This window comes from Anomaloglossus baeobatrachus, chromosome 5 (assembly GCF_048569485.1).
Source record: "Anomaloglossus baeobatrachus isolate aAnoBae1 chromosome 5, aAnoBae1.hap1, whole genome shotgun sequence".
Lineage (NCBI taxonomy): Eukaryota > Metazoa > Chordata > Amphibia > Anura > Aromobatidae > Anomaloglossus > Anomaloglossus baeobatrachus.
Window position 1 is genome coordinate 425,382,451 of NC_134357.1, and position 22,138 is coordinate 425,404,588.

A 22,138-nucleotide genomic window follows, 5' to 3' on the forward strand; every position below is an offset into this window, starting at 1 on the left:
AGCCTTCCCCAGCATCAGCCTCCACCTCCCAGCCTCCCTCAGCATCAGCCTCCCCCAGCATCAGCCTCTCTCCTTCCAGCCTCCCCCAGCATCAGCCTCCCCCAGCATCAGCCTCTCTCCTTCCAGCCTCCCCCAGCATCAGCCTCTCTCCTCCCAGCCTCCCTCCTCCCAACCTCCCCCAGCATCAGCCTCCCCCTCCCAGCCTCCCCCAGCATCAGCCTCCCCCAGCATCAGCCTCTCTCCTTCCAGCCTCCCCCAGCATCAGCCTCCCCCAGCATCAGCCTCCGCCTCCCAGCCTCCCCCAGCATCAGCCTCCGCCTCCCAGCCTCCCCCAGCATCAGCCTCTCTCCTCCCAGCCTCCCCCAGCATCAGCCTCTCTCCTCCCAGCCTCCCCCAGCATCAGCCTCTCTCCTCCCAGCCTCCTCCAGCATCAGCCTCTCTCCTCCCAGCCTCCCCTAGCATCAGCCTCCCCCTCCCAGCCTCTCCCAGCATCAGCCTCCCCCAGCATCAGCCTCTCTCCTTCCAGCCTCCCCCAGCATCAGCCTCCCCCAGCATCAACCTCTCTCCTCCCAGCCTCCCCCAGCATCAGCCTCCCCCTCCCAGCCTCCCCCAGCATCAGCCTTCCCCAGCATCAGCCTCTCTCCTTCCAGCCTCCCCCAGCATCAGCCTTCCCCAGCATCAGCCTCTCTCATCCCAGCCACCCCCAGCATCAGCCTCCCCCAGCATCAGCCTCTCTCCTCCCAGCCTCCCTCAGCATCAGCCTCCCCCAGGATCAGCCTACACTCTCCCAGCCTCCCCCAACATCAGCCTCCCCCAGCATCAGCCTCTCTCCTTCCAGCCTCCCCCAGCATCAGTCTCCCCCATCCCAGCCACCCCCAGCATCAGCCTCCCCCAGCATCAGCCCCTCTCCTCCCAGCCTCCCCCAGCATCAGCCTCCCCCAGCATCAGCCTACACCCTCCCAGCCTCCCCCAACATCAGCCTCCCCCAGCATCAGCCTCCCCCTCCCAGCCTTCCCCAGGATCAGCCTCTCTCCTCCCAGCCTCCTCCAGCACGCCGTGCTCCTCTGCCGACACTCACAGATCTGATCACATACACTCACACCCACCTGATCGCATACACTCACACCCACCCGATCGCATACACTCACACCCACCCGATCGCATACACTCACACACACCCGATCGCATACACTCACACCCACCCGATCGCATACACACCCGATCGCATACACTCACACACACCCGATCGCATACACTCATGCACACACACATTGACGATATTGCACATACGCGCTCACACTCACAACATCCGGAGATACCACATGCTTCTGGCCATGTGATCCTCCGGCAGGTCCTGGAAGCTCACAGCACAGTATCGCGGCCGAGAAGCAAGCGATATCTCCGGATGCTGTGAGTGTGTGCATGCGATGTGATGTGTGTGTGAGGTGTGTGTGAGAGTGAGTGTGATCTGATGTGTGTGTGTGTGTGTGTGTGTGTGTGTGTGTGTGCTGTTATGTGTGTGCGTGTGTGTATTTTCCGCTGCTGCAGGACCTTGATGCGCTGGTAACTATGCTACCATGGTTACCAGCGTATCACGTCCCCCACTCGCACGGGAGCCCACACCAGCATACGGTGGCAAACCCCAGCAATGCGACGGTTTGTGTTGGCTGGGTTGGCGGCGTACGCTGATGTGAGCTCCCGGGGGTACAGTACTCACCTGGGAGTCGTGTCTCCGTGTCAGTTCGGGGGATGCGTGCGGGGGGCGGGGCCAGAGCGAGCGTGCATTGCGTGAGGGGGGCGGGGCGGGGCGTGGCCGAGTTGCCAATACATGCAGGGTGCCAGGGCGAGAGGCCAATCCGTGTGGGGGGCGGAGCCTGTGCGAGCGGCCGGCCAATCAGTGGGGGAGGGGGAGCCAGGGCGAGCAACCAATCCGTGCGGGGGGGCAGGGCCATGGCGAGGCCAGTGGCCAATCCGCTTTGTGTCACCGTAAGGACACAATTTTGGAGCAAGACAGACAGACAGACAGACAGACAGAATAAGGCAATTATATATATAGACTAGAAGGTGGCCCGATTCTACGCATCGGGTATTCTAGAATTTACGTATTGTGTAGTTCATGTATGATTTTTGTTATATATATATATATATATATATATATATATATATATATATATAGAGATGTTGTTGTGTGTAGTTACCAAGTGTTTGTGTAGGCGCTGTACATGTTCTGGGTGTTGTCTGGGTGTGGCGGGGGGTGAGAGCGGTGTTGTATGTGTGTTGCGTGTGTTGCGTTGTTTGTGGAGCGCTGTGTGTCTGTAGCGTTGTGTGTGTGTGTGTGTTGCGCGGTTTGTGTGTGTGTGGTGTGTTTTGGGGAGGTATGTTTTGTGCAATGTGTGTGTTGTGCGGTATGTGCGTATATTTGTGTGTGCCGCGGTGTTTGTGTGTTGGGTGTTGTGTGTGTGCAGCGTTGTCTGTGTGTGTGGGTGTCTGTGTAGGGCAGTTGTTTGTGGTTCCCAGTGTGTGTGTGGTGTGTTGTGCAGTGCGCGCGTGTGTGTGTGTGTGTGTGTGTGTGTGTGTGTGTGCATCAGCCTCTCTTCTCTCAGCCTACCTCTCCCAGCCTCCCTCCTCCCAGCCTCCCTCAGCATCAGCCTCCCTCTCCCAGCCTCCCCAAGCATCAGCCTCCACCAGCATCAGCCTCTCTCCTTCCAGCCTCCCCCAGCATCAGCCTCCGCCAGCATCAGCCTCTCTCCTTCCAGCCTGCTCCAGCATCAGCCTCCCTCTCCCAGCCTTCCCCAGGATCAGCCTCTCTCCTCCCAGCCTCCGTCCTCCCAGCCTTCCCCAGCATCAGCTTTCCCCTCCCAGCCTCCCTCAGCATCAGCCTTCCCCAGCATCAGCCTCTCTCCTCCCAGCCTCAGCCTCTCTCCTTCCAGCCTCCCCCAGCATCAGCCTCTCTCCTTCCAGCTTCCCTCAGCATCAGCCTCCCCTTCCCAGCCTTCCCCAGGATCAGCCTCTCTCCTCCCAGCCTCCTTCCTCCCAGCCTCCCCCTCCCAGCCTCCCTCAGCATCAGCCTTCCGCTCCCAGTCTCCCCCAGCATCAGCCTCCCCATGCATCAGCCTCCACCAGCATCAGCCTCTCTCCTTCCAGCCTCCCCCAGCATCAGCCTCCCCTTCCCAGCCTTCCCCAGGATCAGCCTCTCTCCTCCCAGCCTCCTTCCTCCCAGCCTCCCCCTCCCAGCCTCCCTCAGCATCAGCCTTCCGCTCCCAGTCTCCCCCAGCATCAGCCTCCCCAAGCATCAGCCTCCACCAGCATCAGCCTCTCTCCTTCCAGCCTCCCCCAGCATCAGCCTCTCTCCTTCCAGCCTCCCTCAGCATCAGCCTCCCGTTCCCAGCCTTCCCCAGGATCAGCCTCTCTCCTCCCAGCCTCCTTCCTCCCAGCCTCCCTCAGCATCAGCCTTCCCCTCCCAGTCTCCCCCAGCATCAGCCTCCCCAAGCATCAGCCTCCACCAGCATTAGCCTCCACCAGCATTAGCCTCTCTCCTTCCAGCCTGCCCCAACATCAGCCTCCCCAAGCATCAGCCTCCACCAGCATCAGCCTCCCTCGTCCCAGCCTCCCCCTCCCAGCCTCCCCCAGCATCAGCCTCTCTCCTCCCAGCCTTCCCCATGATCAGCCTCTCTGCTCCCAGCCTCCTCCAGCACACCGTGCTCCTCTGCCGACACTCACACACCCGATCGCATCCACTCACACACACCCGATCGCATCCACTCACACACACCCGATCGCATCCACTCACACACACCCGATCGCATTCACTCACACACACCCGATCGCATACACTCACACACACAGACACTGACGATATCGCACATACGCGCTTATACTCACAACATCCGGAGGTATCACATGCTTCTGGCCATGTGATCCTCCCGCAGGTCCTGGAAGCTAACAGCACAGTACCGCCGCCGAGAAGCAAGCGATATCCCAGGATGTTGTGAGTATGTGGATGCGATGTGATGTGTGTGTGAGAGTGAGTGTGATCTGATTTGTGTGTGTGTGTATGTGTGTGCTGTTTGTTATGTGTGTGTGCTGTTATGTGTCTGTATTTTCCGCCGCTGCAGGACCTTGATGTGTGGATGCGATGTGATGTGTGTGTGAGGTGTGTGTGAGAGTGAGTGTGAGCCGGTGTACACTGGTAACTATGATACACATCGGGTAACTAAGGGACCTTAGTTACCCGATGTGTATAATGGTTACCAGCTTTCACGGCCTCCGTCAAGATCATAGCATCGCAAGGTTATATCTGGCGCTGCTGGGATCCTGACGGAGCCGGTGTAGAAGCAAGCGATATCCCAGCATGTTGTGATGTGTGAGGTGTGTGTGAGAGTGAGTGTGATCTGATGTGTGTGTGTGTACTCACCTGGGAGTCGTGGCTCCGTGTCAGTTGGGCCAGAGCGAGCGTGCATTGCGTGAGGGGGGCGGGGCCTGCAGAGAGCCGGGGCGAGAGGCCAATCCGTGTGGGGGGGCGGGGCCATGGCGAGCCCAGCGGCCAATCAGCTTTGTGTCACCGTAAGGACACAATTTCGGAGCATGACAGACAGACAGAATAAGGCAATTATATATATAGACTAGAAGGTGGCCCGATTCTACGCATCGGGTATTCTAGAATTTACGTATTGTGTAGTTCATGTATGATTTTTGTTATATATATATATATAGAGATGTTGTTGTGTGTAGTTACCAAGTGTTTGTGTAGGGCGCTGTACATGTTCTGGGTGTTGTCTGGGTGTGACGGGGGGTGAGAGCGGTGTTGTATGTGTGTTGCGTGTGTTGCGTTGTTTGTGGAGCGCTGTGTGTCTGTAGCGTTGTGTGTGTGTGTTGCGCGGTTTGTGTGTGTGTGGTGTGTTTTGGGGGGAGGTATGTTTTGTGCAATGTGTGTGTTGTGCGGTATGTGCGTATATTTGTGTGTGCCGCGGTGTTTGGGTGTTGTGTGTGTGCAGCGTTGTCTGTGTGTGTGGGTGTCTGTGTAGGGCAGTTGTTTGTGGTTCCCAGTGTGTGTGTGTGTGTGGTGTGTTGTGCAGTGCGCGCGCGTGTGTGTGTGTGTGTGTGCATCAGCCTACCTCTCCCAGCCTCCCTCCTCCCAGCCTCCCTCAGCATCAGCCTCCCTCTCCCAGCCTCCCCAAGCATCAGCCTCCACCAGCATCAGCCTCTCTCCTTCCAGCCTCCCCCAGCATCAGCCTCCGCCAGCATCAGCCTCCCTCTCCCAGCCTTCCCCAGGATCAGCCTCTCTCCTCCCAGCCTCCGTCCTCCCAGCCTTCCCGAGCATCAGCTTTCCCCTCCCAGCCTCCCTCAGCATCAGCCTTCCCCAGCATCAGCCTCTCTCCTCCCAGCCTCAGCCTCTCTCCTTCCAGCCTCCCCCAGCATCAGCCTCTCTCCTTCCAGCTTCCCTCAGCATCAGCCTCCCCTTCCCAGCCTTCCCCAGGATCAGCCTCTCTCCTCCCAGCCTCCTTCCTCCCAGCCTCCCCCTCCCAGCCTCCCTCAGCATCAGCCTTCCGCTCCCAGTCTCCCCCAGCATCAGCCTCCCCATGCATCAGCCTCCACCAGCATCAGCCTCTCTCCTTCCAGCCTCCCGCAGCATCAGCCTCCCCTTCCCAGCCTTCCCCAGGATCAGCCTCTCTCCTCCCAGCCTCCTTCCTCCCAGCCTCCCTCAGCATCAGCCTTCCGCTCCCAGTCTCCCCCAGCATCAGCCTCCCCAAGCATCAGCCTCCACCAGCATCAGCCTCTCTCCTTCCACCCTCCCCCAGCATCAGCCTCTCTCCTTCCAGCCTCCCTCAGCATCAGCCTCCCGTTCCCAGCCTTCCCCAGGATCAGCCTCTCTCCTCCCAGCCTCCTTCCTCCCAGCCTCCCTCAGCATCAGCCTTCCCCTCCCAGTCTCCCCCAGCATCAGCCTCCCCAAGCATCAGCCTCCACCAGCATTAGCCTCTCTCCTTCCAGCCTCCCCCAGCATCAGCCTCCCCAAGCATCAGCCTCCACCAGCATCAGCCTCCCTCGTCCCAGCCTCCCCCTCCCAGCCTCCCCCAGCATCAGCCTCTCTCCTCCCAGCCTTCCCCATGATCAGCCTCTCTGCTCCCAGCCTCCTCCAGCACGCCGTGCTCCTCTGCCGACACTCACACACCCGATCGCATCCACTCACACACACCCGATCGCATCCACTCACACACACCCGATCGCATCCACTCACACACACCCGATCGCATACACTCACACACACAGACACTGACGATATCGCACATACGCGCTTATACTCACAACATCCGGGGATATCACATGCTTCTGGCCATGTGATCCTCCCGCAGGTCCTGGAAGCTCACAACAGCACAGTATCGCCGCCGAGAAGCAAGCGATATCCCAGGATGTTGTGAGTATGTGGATGCGATGTGTGTGTGAGAGTGAGTGTGATCTGATTTGTGTGTGTGTATGTGTGTGTGTGTGTATGTGTGTGTGTGTGCTGTTATGTGTCTGTATTTTCCGCCGCTGCAGGACCTTGATGTGTGGATGCGATGTGATGTGTGTGTGAGGTGTGTATGAGAGTGAGTGTGAGCCGGTGTACACTGGTAACTATGATACACATCGGGTAACTAAGGGACCTTAGTTACCCGATGTGTATAATGGTTACCAGCTTTCACGGCCTCCGTCAAGATGCCAGCATCGCAAGGTTATGTGTGGCGCTGCTGGGATCCTGACGGAGCCGGTGTAGAAGCAAGCGATATCCCAGGATGTTGTGAGTGTGTGGATGTGATGTGTGAGAGTGAGTGTGAGAGTGAGTGTGATCTGATGTGTGTGTGTACTCACCTGGGAGTCGCGGCTCCGTGTCAGTTGGGCCAGAGCGAGCGTGCATTGCGTGAGGGGGGCGGGGCCTGCAGAGAGCCGGGGCGAGAGGCCAATCCGTGTGGGGGGGGCGGGGCCATGGCGAGCCCAGCGGCCAATCAGCTTTGTGTCACCGTAACGACACAATTTCGGAGCATGACAGACAGACAGATAGACAGACAGATAGACAGACAGATAGACAGACAGACAGACAGACAGACAGACAGAATAAGGCAATTATATATATAGATAAGGGCTGCGCCAGAATGGTGAAAGGTTCTCTTTAAATGCATAAAGTCAACTTAATATTTACATGCATGTGGACTATCATGAGGCAAATGCACTCGTCTGTATTTGGAACTTCAATAGCAATGAATGGAAAGAGCTGAGAAAGCATGAGCTGACACCTCTCCACTCAGTGGTGGTCCGACAAAAGCTGGAATGGAGGATCAAAGAACACTTGTTCTGGAAATGAGTGCAAGTCCTAGAAATTGAATAAGAAATTATGTAAGAGGCCCTCATACACTTGAACCTGGTGGCTATTGGGCATGTTGAATTTTACATGCTCAACCATTTTGTTCTCCCTAAAGATAAGCTGCTGTGAACATTGTCTGAGAAGCTTAGTCCACTTCCTCCGTACCCAATAGATGGGGGGAATAGTCATTCACTCATCACATGAGAGCAATAGTCATTCACTCACCGCATTCCCTGCATATGGGATGTCGGGTGACATTGTAATCAACTATGGAAGTTCATGTGGGGCTTTACCAAATCCAATTCCTCAATTCCTTCCCCTTGTAATCCACATGAGTCAATCGGAAACAATTATTGGGGTTAGGCCAGTTTCACACATCCGACATGTACAGTATGAGTAAGGACCGCAAAGAGATTGAATCTGAATCAGGACACCCACGGGCAGTCCAGACATCCAGGGACCTTGAATGTCAGTTGTGTTCCCATCAAAGACATGCAGGGGGAAGGACATGGGAAGGAAAGAATTATTGTATATAGGTGGGTGCAGACTAGGGGCTTTTACATCAAATGCCTACCTTGGCAAACAGAGTCCCTATGGTCCTATATTATAGACCCATAACATTTGAGGTGCCACTATGTAGGGCCCTTCTGTCTTACTATATTTCCCTTTGGAAGGAATGTGATGGAACATGTTAGAATTGTCTCTAACAAATATAGGTACATTACGGACCCGTACAATTCTATGGGCATATTTTTTTGTGGTTCTGGACTTCACTGCTTTACGCAGCCATTTTTATGTGACCTTACACAGAAGTGTACATAGGAGAATAAAAATCCTTACAGATACAAGATAGCCCCTTTTATTACACTGAGGTTTGCCACCAAAAGCCCCCCATATGCAGTAGTTAGCTGTCATCTGGACAATTGTTTAGCTGACAGCTCTCTCCATCTCTCCCATACACAGGATCGCTCATCTTGGCCCTGTGCTTCTGTATTCTCTAAAGTTGATTACTTTGATTACTTACTAACCATGATTTCAGGGGCCCCATATAATATGGCGGTGTATCTTTATATCCTGTGTAACCTAAGAGGATACATATGAATATGTGTAGATGAGTGAAAAGTTATTGCTTGTTGCTGATCTATTTTTATTTTCTTTATAAACCAGCTACGTTATCGGAGAACGGGTTACACCAAGTCCCAACAGAACTGCAACTGCTCACCTGTGTGGAAGAGTAAGTAGTTTATTAAATGCTGCCAACAGCATGGATTTTTAGAAGACATTTCAGAGAAGAACTTCTAAATAAAATTATATTTTCAAAGTTAATTTAAATATTGTCAGGATCGCCCAATAGTCTAATATAGACTACTCACAAAAAGTTAGGGATATTTGGCTCAGATGAAATATATGTAAAAAGTAAAATGTTCACGCTACAGTGATATTTTATCATGATAGTAGGGCATTTAAGTAGAAACATGTGTCGCGGGCGGTGGGGACGCACTCACCACGCTCGGGTCTGGAGCTTCTGCTGCTGCTGCTGCTCGGTGGCTCCAGCGGGGGACCGGACCCGGGGACTCAAGCAGCGCTCCTCGCCCGTGAATGAAAAGGGATAGTTTGGTTGGGGAGATTGTTCGTGACGCCACCCACGGGACGTGGTGATGATGGCACCACCGCTGCTGGTAACGGGGATCCTGGGAGAGATGGTAGGGTGCAGCTAGGATGTTGTCCCCTCCGTGGGTAGGGGGTTGGTGATCCCGGGGCCCGGTGATGTAACGGGGAGGCTGGATGGCTGGGGTGCAGGGTTGCAGGGACAGCGCGGCGCGGTGCCGGACGGCACTGGTGTACTCACTCAGACAATCAATGGCAGAGTCTCTGGTAAACCAAACGGCCAGATGGACGGGTCCCGCAGCCGGCTGCAGTGTTGTTGTGCTCTCCCCGGACGGCTGATGGTGGCTGTCTTTCCCTGCACCTTTTAGAATGTTCTGACTCCTGTGGTTGCCCACCGGTAGTCTGCTCCCCGGCGTATAGGGGCCGTAGGAGCCCGTTTTGCCCGCAGGCGCTGGCCCTTGGATCTCTAGCCTGTGGCGGTGGCTTTATATCCTCACGGTGTGGACTGTTGCCTTCTGGGGTTCCTGTCACACTCGGATTTGACTATTTACGGCGGCTCCAAGCCTGGTCGGGGTCCGATGGCCCTGCCTGTGTGCTTAGCTTCACTCCGCTCCCCTGTTCGGTACCGGTGGGCCACCGCCCAGCCTCGGTCCTTACGGCTTTGCAGAGTTCCACCAACTCCTGCAGACAGCCACCACCGTCTGCCAACCTTGCTGTCAGTGCCTGGGCTCCTACCCAGGCACACGCAGACGTTTTACTCCTCTCACTTTCACCTCCAGAATCTGACTCCTTTTCCCGCCTCCAGGCCTGTGAACTCCTCGGTGGGTGGGGCCAACCGCCTGGCTCCGCCCCACCTGGTGTGGACATCAGGCCCTGGAGGGAGGCAACAAGGGTTTTTGTCTGACTGTTGTTACTGTCTAGGGTGGGGGGTGTGTATGTTGGTATGCATGTGACTACCTGGCTAGTCCAGGGCGTCACACATGCAATGGTGATTTCCTTGGTGATCTCAAAAAATCTATTGAAGCAAAAGTCACCAACAGTGGTGGGTATACCCCCAAAAATGTCAGTGTCTCAATAACTTGCCATGTGGGCTTGAGCATCAATCACAGCTGACAACATCTCATGCTGTTCACAAGTGGAGTTACTGTCTGCTGAGGCATGGCATCCCACTCTTCTTGAAGGCCTCCCTCAGGTCATTGTGGTCCTGGGGTACAGAGTTACCACGCTCTACACGGCAACTTAGCTGATCTCATAGGTTTTCTAATGGATTCAGATGTGGATAAAGTGCAATGCAAGCCACTCCATTTGAGGTGCCCCAGTCTCCAGCAGCCATTCCCAAATGATGTGACCTCGATGAGCACAATGACTGGAATAATGATGTTATTCAAGTAGTAGGGGCTTGTCACTGTACCATTCACAAAGTCTAGGGCAATTCTCTATTGATTGGACACACTGGCCCACACTGTAACACCACCACCAAAGGCTTGTCTGCTGACAACTGTGGATGATACATAGCGCTCTCATTGATGTCTCCAACATCGTTGATGTCAATAATTTTGGCTCAGTGTGACTCGACTTTCATCATTGAATAGCACTGAGGCCCACTGGTGCCTCGTCCAGCAAGATGATGACGCCTGTGCCTGGTGGTGTGGTCAGGTTCCCTAGCACGTCATCTAGCACGCCGACCATTGTGATGTAAATGGTTTTGAATGGTCTGACGTGACACATGGGTGACTCTCACCTCCCTTAAGTCTTACTGGTGTTGTGTGGCATTCATCATTTGGTTCGGTTCACAATGAAGCAGTCATCAGTGTGGGATATGGCCAAAGGACGTCAACTTCTATGCCTTTCTGTGACTGTTCCAGTTTCTCTATATCTCTGTTGCAACCTGGTGATGACACTCTAAGCTCAGAGGCCACTTTTGTCTGAGAACATCACACTTGAAGCTTCGTAATGGTGATGTACTGTTGACTGATTGCTAGGTGTCGCCTTTGTCTCATAATGTCAAAATGTGAACAGCAAGATGAGGAGGTCTGTTTAAATACCAATTCCAATTGAACCACAAAATGTATTGAGCATGTATGAATCAAACACTTGTAAATTTTGCCATTAAGCTCCTTGTTAGAGAACAGCAAGTTGTGCACAAAATTCTGAGACACTAGACCGTTGGACATGTGCATTCAGAGGTTTAGAGAAGGTCATATTAGGTCCACCTGGAAAGATTAGAGGGCATTTTAGGATCATTTTGAAATTTCACCTGAAAGCCAAATATCCCTAACTTTTTGTGAATATTATATAAGGAAGCCTCCCGATTCTCCCCCAGAAGGGTTAGCCAGTTGGGTTTTTTTGTTTTTTCAGGAGATAATTTGCTACCATGAGCCATTTTACAGAAGCTTTCCCTGCTCTTCCCTTAGAAAACAGACGAACAATAAAATAAGCTGAACGTTCCTATGTATGGGTGTCTCACATGGAACAGGGAATGTTTGGCGCACGGCGCAACACAGAGGTTACAATGGGATAGAAAGGGAAAGGAAGACCATAGGGAGCAGGGGATGGGACACCTCCTGACACTTAGCTGTGTCTGGCCTCTGACCTCCCCTAACATCCCTATACAAGTCCTTCCCCTCATTGCTGTCACGTTCCTTGTCTCTAACTAACTGTCCCTCCACTCACCCTGTCTAGTGCCAAGGCCGGTGAGTACACTAGACATCATCGCGACTGTAATATAACAAAGGGGGAGGAGGACAGACAGGGGAACATAGACAAAAGGATATGCAGGAAAATGATGGTAGTGTTTTCCAATAATCGTTTTTTATTACATCTTTTGTTGCAGATTTATATATATATATATATATATATATATATATATATATATATATATATATATATATATATATATATATATATATATGAGCAGAAGCTGATCCTCTAAATGTAAGCCCTCTGTCATATCCTGAACTCACCTTCCCATGGTTTTACCTTTTACTGACACCATTCCAGTCCCGCGGTGTCATCTCGTGACTGTAGCGTCTGTCTGGCCGGAAGTCCAAAGTTACATCACAAGCTCGCAATGCATGTTTATGAGAGCCAGAATGAGGCTCTCATAGACTTGTATTGAGTTGTATTGAGGATTGTAGTTGTACTAAGACTGACGGTATTGATAGAATTCACAGGTATGAACACTGTTCATTTGAATTGACCCTCTGAATTTCCTGCACAGATCCTAATCTATTCTCATGCTCTGTCTTCACACTTAAAGCTGTTTCTGATATTGGTATGTTAAACTGACCTATCTCTGCTGTGTAATTAGTTATGTGTTGTCTTCTCTCCTGTGAGTTGTTTCCATACATGGTGTAACTCTTTGATCTGCTTCCTTTTCTCTTGCTCACCTGCTGTTCATCTTGTGTAATGAGACTGGTATAAATTTAGGCCATTAGGTCTGTGCACCTTGGTCTGTGTACTTCTACAAGTGCTTCATAAGTGCTCAGAAATATACCAGAAATGTCCCAGAAGTGACCAGAAGGTGAACTCTACTTCTTTAACTGTGTCTTTCACTTGCATTTTGCTCCTTCCCCCTTATTCCCACTTGAAAACCCAATTCACACCATGTTCACTTACGCCCTCACAGTCTTTGCTCCACTCCTCCTCACTCTCCTTCGCTATCCCCAAACCCCAGCACTCTCCAAACAAATATTCATCTCCCCTTCCCTCTTACCTCCCCACCTGTCCTCATCTGCTGACCTGCTCCTAAACCGCAGATCGCTTCTAGTATCGCGCAGACCAGGCCGTCCACTCTCCTTCTCCCACCTGCTCTCCCTTTCTCTACTTCTCCTCGCTGCTGGCGACATATCTCCCAATCCTGGACCCCCACAGATGGGACACTCCTCTTTATCACCCCCCTACCGCTCCCCATCTAGTAGTAACTACCGCAACCTCTCCAACATAAAATCCATTCCCCTCTCTGCCACTCCGCAGCCCCCTCTCTCTGGAGCGCTCTGGAATGCCCGTTCCATCTGTAATAAACTGCACTTCATTCACGACCTCCTTATCTCTAGCAATCTATCCTTTCTGGCCCTCACCGAAACATGGCTGACACCATCCAACACTGCCTCCCCTGCTGCGCTGTGCTACGGCGGCCTCCACTTCACCCACACCCCTCGCCCTGGCAATAGACAGGGTGGAGGAGTGGGCCTCCTCCTTTCTAACAACTGCAGCTTCACCCCAATGCCACCTCTACCCTCCCTTGTCCTGCCTTCCTTTGAAGTGCACTCTGTCCGCATCTACTCTCCCTCCAACCTCCAAGTGGCCGTCATATACAGACCCCCGGGCCCAACCACTGCCTTTATCGACCAGTTCTCCGCCTGGCTTCTACACTTTCTCTCTGCTGACATCCCCACTATCATCATGGGTGACTTCAACATCCCCACTGACACCCGCCAGTCAGCGGCCTCCAAACTCCTCTCCCTCGCCTCATCTTTTGGTCTAACTCAGTTGTCCGCCTCTGCCACCCACAAAGATGGCCACACACTAGACCTTATCTTCACCCGTCTCTGCTCTCTATCTAACCTCACTACCTCCCCTCTCCCCTTATCTGACCACCATCTGCTGACCTTTTCAGCCTTGTCCTCCTCACCTGCCCCCCCTGTCCAGCACATATCACACCCCCGCAGAAACCTTGCACACATCAACATACACACCCTTTCTGACTCTATCCTACCGCTGTCCTCCATATCTTCACTCCACGACACAAACAGTGCCACCATTTTCTACAACGCCACTCTCACATCAGCTATTGATTCAGTCGCTCCTCTTGTGAACGGCAGAGCAAGACGAATCAATAGACAACCCTGGCACAACAGCCTCACTAAAAAACTACGGCAAGTGTCTAGAGCCGCAGAGCGGCGCTGGAAGAAAACGCACTCCCAGGAAGACTTCACCACATTCAAAAATGCAATTCACACATTTCGCTTGGCCCTTACCTCGGCTAAACAGAATTACTTCAAAAACCTCATATCCTCTTTAACACACAACCCCAAACAGCTATTTAACACTTTTACCTCCCTCCTTCGCCCACCGCTGCCCCCTCCAACCTCCCTCATCTCCGCAGAAGAATTTGCCACATATTTCAAAGAAAAGATCGACCAAACCAGACAAGTCTTTTCTGCTGAACCACCACAACCCCTTTATATAACAGACCACTGCCCCTCCCCCATAAACTTCCTCCCCACTATCACCGAAGGAGAGCTTGCACATCTTCTCTCAAAAGCGCACCTCACTACATGCGCACTTGACCCCATCCCATCCCACCTCCTCCCCAACCTCACCACTATCCTTATTCCCGCCTTATCCCATCTCTTCAACCTATCTCTAACAACTGGTACCTTCCCTTCTGCCTTTAAGCATGCAACAGTCACACCTATCCTAAAGAAACCTTCCCTCGACCCAACCTCTACTACCAGCTATCGACCCATATCGCTACTCCCACTTGCCTCAAAACTCCTGGAACAGCATGTCCATGCTGAACTTTCCTCCCACCTCTCCTCTAACTCTCTCTTTGACAACCTACAGTCCGGCTTCCGTCCACATCATTCCACTGAAACTGCCCTGACTAAAATCACAAATGACTTACTTACCGCCAAAGCTAACAACCACTTCTCTGTACTCCTACTTCTAGACCTATCCTCAGCCTTTGACACTGTTGACCACTCCCTGCTACTACAGATCCTCTCTTCCCTTGGTGTCAGAGACCTCGCTCTCTCTTGGATCTCTTCATACCTCTCCAACCGCACTTTTAGTGTCTCCCATTCCCACACAACCTCTTCATCCCGTTCTCTCTCTGTTGGTGTCCCTCAAGGCTCTGTCCTGGGACCCTTACTTTTTTCTATCTATACATTTGGCCTGGGACAACTCATAAAGTCCCATGGCTTCCAGTACCACCTGTATGCCGATGACACTCAGATCTACCTCTCTGGTCCAGATGTCACATCTCTGCTGTCCAGAATCCCAGAGTGCCTATCTGCTATATCTTCCTTCTTTTCCTCTCGCTTCCTAAAGCTCAATATGGCCAAAACTGAACTGATCATCTTTCCTCCATCTCCCCTGCACTCTCCACCTGATCTATCCATTACAATTAATAACATCACGCTCTCCCCAGCACCCAAAGTTCGGTGCCTCGGAGTGACCTTTGACTCTGCCCTGTCCTTCATACCGCACATCCAATCCCTCACCACCTCCTGCCGTTTTCAACTCAAAAATATCTCCAGAATCCGCCCTTTTCTCAATCCCCAATCTACAAAAATTCTAGTGCACGCCCTCATAATCTCCCGCATCGACTACTGCAACATCCTCCTCTGTGGTCTCCCTGCTAACACACTCGCCCCTCTCCAGTCCATCCTTAACTCTGCTGCCCGACTGATCCACCTCTCTCCTCAATACCACCCCGCTTCTCCTCTCTGCAAGTCCCTCCACTGGCTCCCAATCTTCCACCGTATCCAATTCAAATTACTAACACTGACCTACAAAGCTATCCATAATCTGTCTCCTCCATATATCTCTGAACTAATCTCTCGCTACACTCCAAAACGTAACCTCCGGTCCTCCCAAGATCTCCTTCTATCCTCCTCTCTCATTCGCTCCTCATGCAACCGACTCCAAGACTTCTCCCGAGCATCCCCAGTCTCCTGGAACTCACTGCCTCAACACGTCAGACTATCTACTACACTCGCAAGCTTCAAACGGAACCTAAAGACTCATCTGTTCAGAAATGCCTATAACCTTCAATGACCTCACTGCTTCACCACCGTGCGGAGCTGCCGCCCCACCACCGTGCGGAGCTGCCGCCCCACCACCGTGCGGAGCTGCCGCCCCACCACCGTGCGGAGCTGCCGCCCCACCACCGTGCGGAGCTGCCGCCCCACCACCGTGCGGAGCTGCCGCCCCACCACCGTGCGGAGCTGCCGCCCCACCACCGTGCGGAGCTGCCGCCCCACCACCGTGCGGAGCTGCCGCCCCACCACCGTGCGGAGCTGCCGCCCCACCTACACCCCACCTACTGTCTCCTCCCCAAAATCCTTTAGGATGTAAGCCCGCAAGGGCAGGGCCCTCTTCCCCCTGTGCTAGTCTGTCTATTGTAACGTGTACATGTATTCTGTATGTAACCCCCTCATGTACAGCACCATGGAATCAATGGTGCTCTATAAATAAACAATAATAATAATAATAATAAGGCACAGGAAGGGGAGTATAATACTGGGAGAAAGGGACATAGATTTAAAGCACCACTCCAGCAGTGCAGTAAGAAAAAACGCTGGAGTAGTGCTTTAAACAAGACAATGGGGTGAGCAGATAGAGCCATACAACATGGATTATTTAGTAATGATGGTGCAGTTGTGTAATTGGCAACAAGTGTGTGTTCTCAAATGGTGTACACATGGACTGCAATGGATATCACCCTTATACTGATACAATCAGTATACTGAGATAGACGGTAAACTCTTGGTATGCCTCATGTGGCCTCCATAATTCTTGTTGCCTTTGCATACAGTACATCCATCTTACTACCATAGAGTTTTGTGACATTAACTAATGAAATCCATGTCATTATTTCTAAAGCAAAGAAGCCCAAGAGAAGGTGGACATGCCCACTGAGAATCATGCGGACATGGAGAAAGAGCGCGAATACCAAAACAGGATCTGGAAGGCATTTCTTATCTCTATCCCATACTCGGCCAGTATCGGAGGAACCGCCACCCTCACTGGGACGGCACCCAACCTCATTCTTCTTGGTCAACTGAGAAGGTGTTTTATATGCAATATGTCATAACAAAATTACCTGCTGTTAAAATTAGGTTTTTATATAAAGAAAAATAAATTTAACACATCATAATCTCTTTTACAAAATAACATAGGATTCTTGCAATTTTCATACTTGCCACTGTGGCTTTTTTAGGTTCTATCTTCCTATTATTTCAAGAAACAACACATGTACATTAGTCACACCAACCCTATCTTTTGTATTGAAGTGTCTAATGAGCGTGTGCAAAGGTAATTGTAGGGTCAGCTGTGACATCACTTATTGTGATTGGTGGATACCATCTTATCAGTTGTGTAAAGAGGTGTTACCTATTATTGTAATCTTGCCCTTGATGATAAAGAGCCTGCTGAAAACAATGAAAAAATAAAATGCCAGCACAATACAACATGTCACTGATGACCACCTTTTTTTGATAGGATTATCATTTTATTGTCGGATTAAGGTGACTGTAAAGCTGGGTTTACACACTGCAACATCTCAAACGACATCGCTGTAACGTCACCGGTTTTGTGACGAAATAGCGATGTTGTTTGCGATGTTGCAGTGTGTGAAACCTATCAGCGACCCGGCCCCTGCTGTGAAGTTGTAATCCTTACAAATCGTTCAGGACCATTCCTAGGTCCTTTGTTTCCCGCTGTGCAGCATGAAGTTTCAGTGTGTTAAGACTTTGCAGCGACTTTGTTAGCAACTTCCCTTTCAAAAGGCTGCTTATCAACGTCCCCAACAACCAGCTAGGTCGCTCTGCAGGTCCGGATCGCTGTTGAGTTGTTGGCCAGGTTTGCCTGTTTGAACGCTCACCAGAGACTTAGCAGAGACTTAGGGAGGTCGCTATTGCGTCACCAAACCGGTGACGTTACAGCGATGTCCTTTGCGATGTTGCAGTGTGTAAACCCAGCTTAAAGGTCCAGTCACGCTAAGCAACTTCCCAGGGATCCCAACAACGATAGGGATCGCTGGTAAGTTGCTATGAGGTTGCTGGTGAGATGTCGCACTGTGACGCTCCAGCAATCCCACCAGCAACCTGACCTGGCAGGGATCGCTGGAGCGTCGCTACACAAGTTGCTGGTGAGCTCACCAGCAACCAGTGACCAGCCCCCAGCGCAGCGTGGAAGATGCTGCGCTTGGTAACTAAGGTAAATATCGGGTAACCAACCCGATATTTACCTTGGTTACCAGCGCACGGAGCTACACGTGCAGAGAGCAGGGAGCAGCGCACACTGAGCGCTGGCTCCCTGCTCTCCTAGTTACAGCACACATCGGGTTAATTACCTGATGTGTGCTGCAGCTAAATGTGCACAGAGCAGGGAGCAGCACACAATGCTTAGCGCTGGCTACCTGCTCTCCTAGTTACAGCACACATGGGGTTAATTAACCCGATGTGTGCTGCAGCTAAATGTGCACAGAGCAGGGAGCAGCACACAATGCTTAGCGCTGGCTCCCTGCTCTCCTAGTTACAGCACACATGGGGTTAATTAACCCGATGTGTCCTGCAGCTACATGTGCACAGAGCAGGAGCCGGCACTGACAGTGAGAGCGGCTGAGGCTGGTATCAAAGGTAAATATCGGGTAACCAAGGACAGGGCTTCTTGGTTACCCGATGTTTACATTGGTTACCAGCCTCCGCAGAAGCCGGCTCCTGCTGCCTGCACATTTAGTTGTTGCTGTCTCGCTGTCACACACAGCGATCTGTGCTTCACAGCGGGACAGCAACAACTAAAAAATGGCCCAGGACATTCAGCAACAACCAACGACCTCACAGCAGGGGCCAGGTTGTTGCTGGATGTCACACACAGCAACATCGCTAGCAACGTCACAAAAGTTGTTCGTTAGCAGCGATGTTGCTAGCGATGTTGCTTAGTGTGACGGGGCCTTAAGGACAACAGGGAAAACTGTAAATAACATATTGATAGGGGTCAATGTAAGCAAACAGGAACAGGTGTCCAGCATGATTTGTGAGATAGTGACCTACTCATAAGGTTTCCGGTCGCTGAGTATGATGTACTGTTTGGATATATGCTCCAATCATGTTACAACCATGATAGGTATGGTTTTGGTACCTAGCTCTGAAAGCCTAAACATTGTTTTGTTCCTTCCAGTTTTTTCCCGGATTGTGATGTGATCAATTTTGGCTCCTGGTTCGTCTTTGCGTGTCCGCTGATGATTTTGTTCCTTATTCTCAGTTGGTTATGGATCTCAATTTTACATGGCGCTATCAGCTTAAGGTATGATGGAAATCTTGGAAGTTAACACATTCTATAAATATTCTTTTTACTTTGTTCTTCATTACATAAGATGTATGTTTCCATTTATGTATCAGCTGCAGAAAGAAGGAGAAGTCGGAGGTTAGGTCGGATGCAGAAGCTAAAGCAAAGGAAGTAGTAAGGGAAGATTACCGCAAACTCGGACCCATTATGTGAGTAGAAAAAAGCAAATGTTTCAAAATGTGCCCCAGTTGTTAATTTTTCTTTAAACCCCTACTAGATACAGTGTATATGAAAGTACTGTCCCTTTAACTATTAAAGGGACCATAGAAGAAGCAAAGCTTTCTTTCACTTGGTTGGTTAGCTTGGTTCTCCATCCCCTCAATGTAGAACATATATTAATATTATCTTTGCATACCCAGGGAAAACATTGCTATAAAAATATATTTTATACATATGTATGAAATGACCAGTGACTATAAAATAGTGCTAACCCCATGCCACTGCCCAATAGAGTCGCACAAAGGCTATGTGCCCACGGGACAATGTACGCGCGGACTTTGCCGCAGGTTTGTCTGCAGGTTTACCGCAGCTGTTCCCCGGAATCCGCAGCTATCCATTGCTGTGGGATTCGAGCATTTTTGTTGCGGTAAACCTGCGGGACAAGTGCGGAAATATCTGCGGATATTCCGCCCTGTATCTTCATAGTGGAGAGGCGAGACTTCCGCAGATATTTTCGCATGAATAATTGACATACAGTTACGTGCGGCTGCGGGAAATCCGCAGCATTTTCCGCAGCCGAACATACCGCAGCATTGTTACAGCACTTCCCAAATCCCATAGGATAACATGGGGAGTGTCTATACTTGCGCAAACCTGCGGATTTATCTGGAAAATACAGATAAATCCGCAGGTTTTCCGGTCAAAATCCGCGGGAACATAGCCTAACTCCTGAACCAACCATACAACATATCAGCTCCTATTCAATAGTGTCAATAATAGTTATGCCTGCTAATAGTGTCAGCCATGAAAGTGTACATTTTCCAGAAAAAGTAGCATCTTAGTCAAAAATACTGTCGCACTTCTTTCATCATTGGCCATATAATTAATGACATAGTACCCAGAAAAATAGTGAACTCCTTGTCCGCAAACAGTGCCCATATATTAGACCTAGTCTATAGAGTATCCAATCTCAGTAAAGCCATGAATAGTTTCCATAAAGACTCTCTATTTAGCCCTATGACTAATGTTGTTCTCTTTTTTTTTTTAGTTTTGCAGAGAAGGCAGTCTTTGTCTTCTTTTGTCTTTTTGCCATCCTCTTATTTACAAGAGACCCAAAGTTTATTCCTGGATGGGCATCAGCTTTCAGACCCGGGTAAGACAGGAATGGGTAGGCACGATAAATCTTAAGTCTTTGTAAAGATTGGAAGTGTAGTCACATGTGGTCAGCGTGGAGAAAACATTTGATTGGTAGAGTTAAAAGGGGTTGTCCAGTCTAAATCCACAAATCTACAGTCACTGTATGTGACTGAAAACTTGTGAATCCTCACATCTCACGCACTGTGCACTATGAGGGCTCTACGGTATAAGAGTCGGGAATGGCAGACATATTGCCACGAGTATGCAATATACTGCATACTTCTGGCCAGAATACGACTAGATCAGCGCAGCCCCATGTAGCGTGGTATGATTCGGTAGTCATGGGTGAGGTAGTCTTCTCTCACGCACGGCACGTTACATGAAAGAGGGGGTCCTGACTGGATTTGAACTATAGAGGCGATATGCCTTTACCGGCCGCATGGTGCCGATGACCTCAGCTGGCCAGAACCAGATGTTAACCAGTTCAATAAAGGAGACCACAAGTTTCTTTTATAAACGTTATGTTACATAATAGTTATATGATGATAACTATGTACAGTAGATAGTACACAGCTTCTCATACATTTCGCCATGAACACAGAGCATGCCTAAACACAGTTTCTTTACTGCTTCACACTCACTTAAGGCCCAGTCACACACAACGACTTACGAGCGATCCCGAAAACGATGCGACCTGATAGGGATCGCAGGTAAGTCGCTGGGAGGTCGCAGGTGAGATGTCACACAGTCAGATCTTACCAGCGATGCAGGAACAATACAGGTCGCAGTAGCGACCTGTATAACGATCTCAGCAGTCACTGTGACCCTGTCACACAGTGTCAAACACAGCGATGTGTCCTGCCCAGCAGGACATCGCCTTTGAAGAAAATGGCCTGGACCATTCTGCAACGACTAGAGATCTCACAGCAGGGGCCTGATCGCTGGTAGATGTCACACATAACGAGATCGCTAACGGGATCGCTACTGCGTCACAGAAACCGTGACTCAGCTGCGATCTCGCTAGCGATCTCGTTATGTGTGACGGTACCTTTAGTCTGCCTCCCTTTGTTTGTCTCACTTACTTCACCACAATGCAGCTTAGCACCCCAGTACAGTCCATAACAGTCAAATCTTCCACCCGCGGTTTAGCGTCCTGTCTTTCTATTGAAGGAGGTGATTTACCAATATGGCCAACTGTAGTCTCAAGCTCTCTGATGCTTAAGGAACTACTGCCTGGGTCACACTCTTTGTCTCACACTTGTGTTCCGTCTTGGCCTATTACCATAAGAATTATAAAATCGGGGCCGTACTGCTAGGCATCCTTTTCCAGGACCTGTCTCCTGTTGATAACTCTATACTTTTGTCGATTCTCTAACCTGTCTCCAATGGATGATTCTGATTCTCGGTCAACTCTTTCTCTCCAGGATCTTGCTATCCATGACTTTGGCCTCCTTTCTCTCTAGCGACACCCAACTCATGCAGCGCTGCTGAACACTCAGACCAAATGTCTGCTCTAGCTACAAGTTAGGCCCTGTCTGCCTATCTAACAGCAAACAGTCACTGTCCCTTCAGCCTAGCCCCTCCCACTCTGGGCCAATCCCAAACATTACCTTTCACTTACCCTACTGTCTTGCACAACACAGTCTATCACTAATTACACATTTTACAATTTACATTGCACCTTATTAACCCTTATCACATTACACATTAAAAACATTACTTATCATAACAATAACATCAGTGTCTTCAAGGGGGGACGTTAGCAATATGTCCACCTCCTTACACTCGCTCAATGCTCAACACAACTATATTGAATGAGGC

General features: G+C 50.8%; 1 protein-coding gene across 1 annotated transcript in view; it reads left to right on the forward strand.

The window, feature by feature from the left end:
* SLC13A3 (solute carrier family 13 member 3) overlaps positions 1 to 22,138 on the forward strand; it is a 65,224-nt gene that overhangs the window by 17,928 nt on the left and 25,158 nt on the right. The window contains exons 4-8 of the mRNA XM_075350343.1: positions 8,504 to 8,570; positions 16,556 to 16,741; positions 18,854 to 18,979; positions 19,075 to 19,170; positions 20,229 to 20,333. Coding sequence (XP_075206458.1) covers positions 8,504 to 8,570; positions 16,556 to 16,741; positions 18,854 to 18,979; positions 19,075 to 19,170; positions 20,229 to 20,333 — 580 coding nt within the window. The remainder of the gene's footprint in view (positions 1 to 8,503; positions 8,571 to 16,555; positions 16,742 to 18,853; positions 18,980 to 19,074; positions 19,171 to 20,228; positions 20,334 to 22,138) is intronic.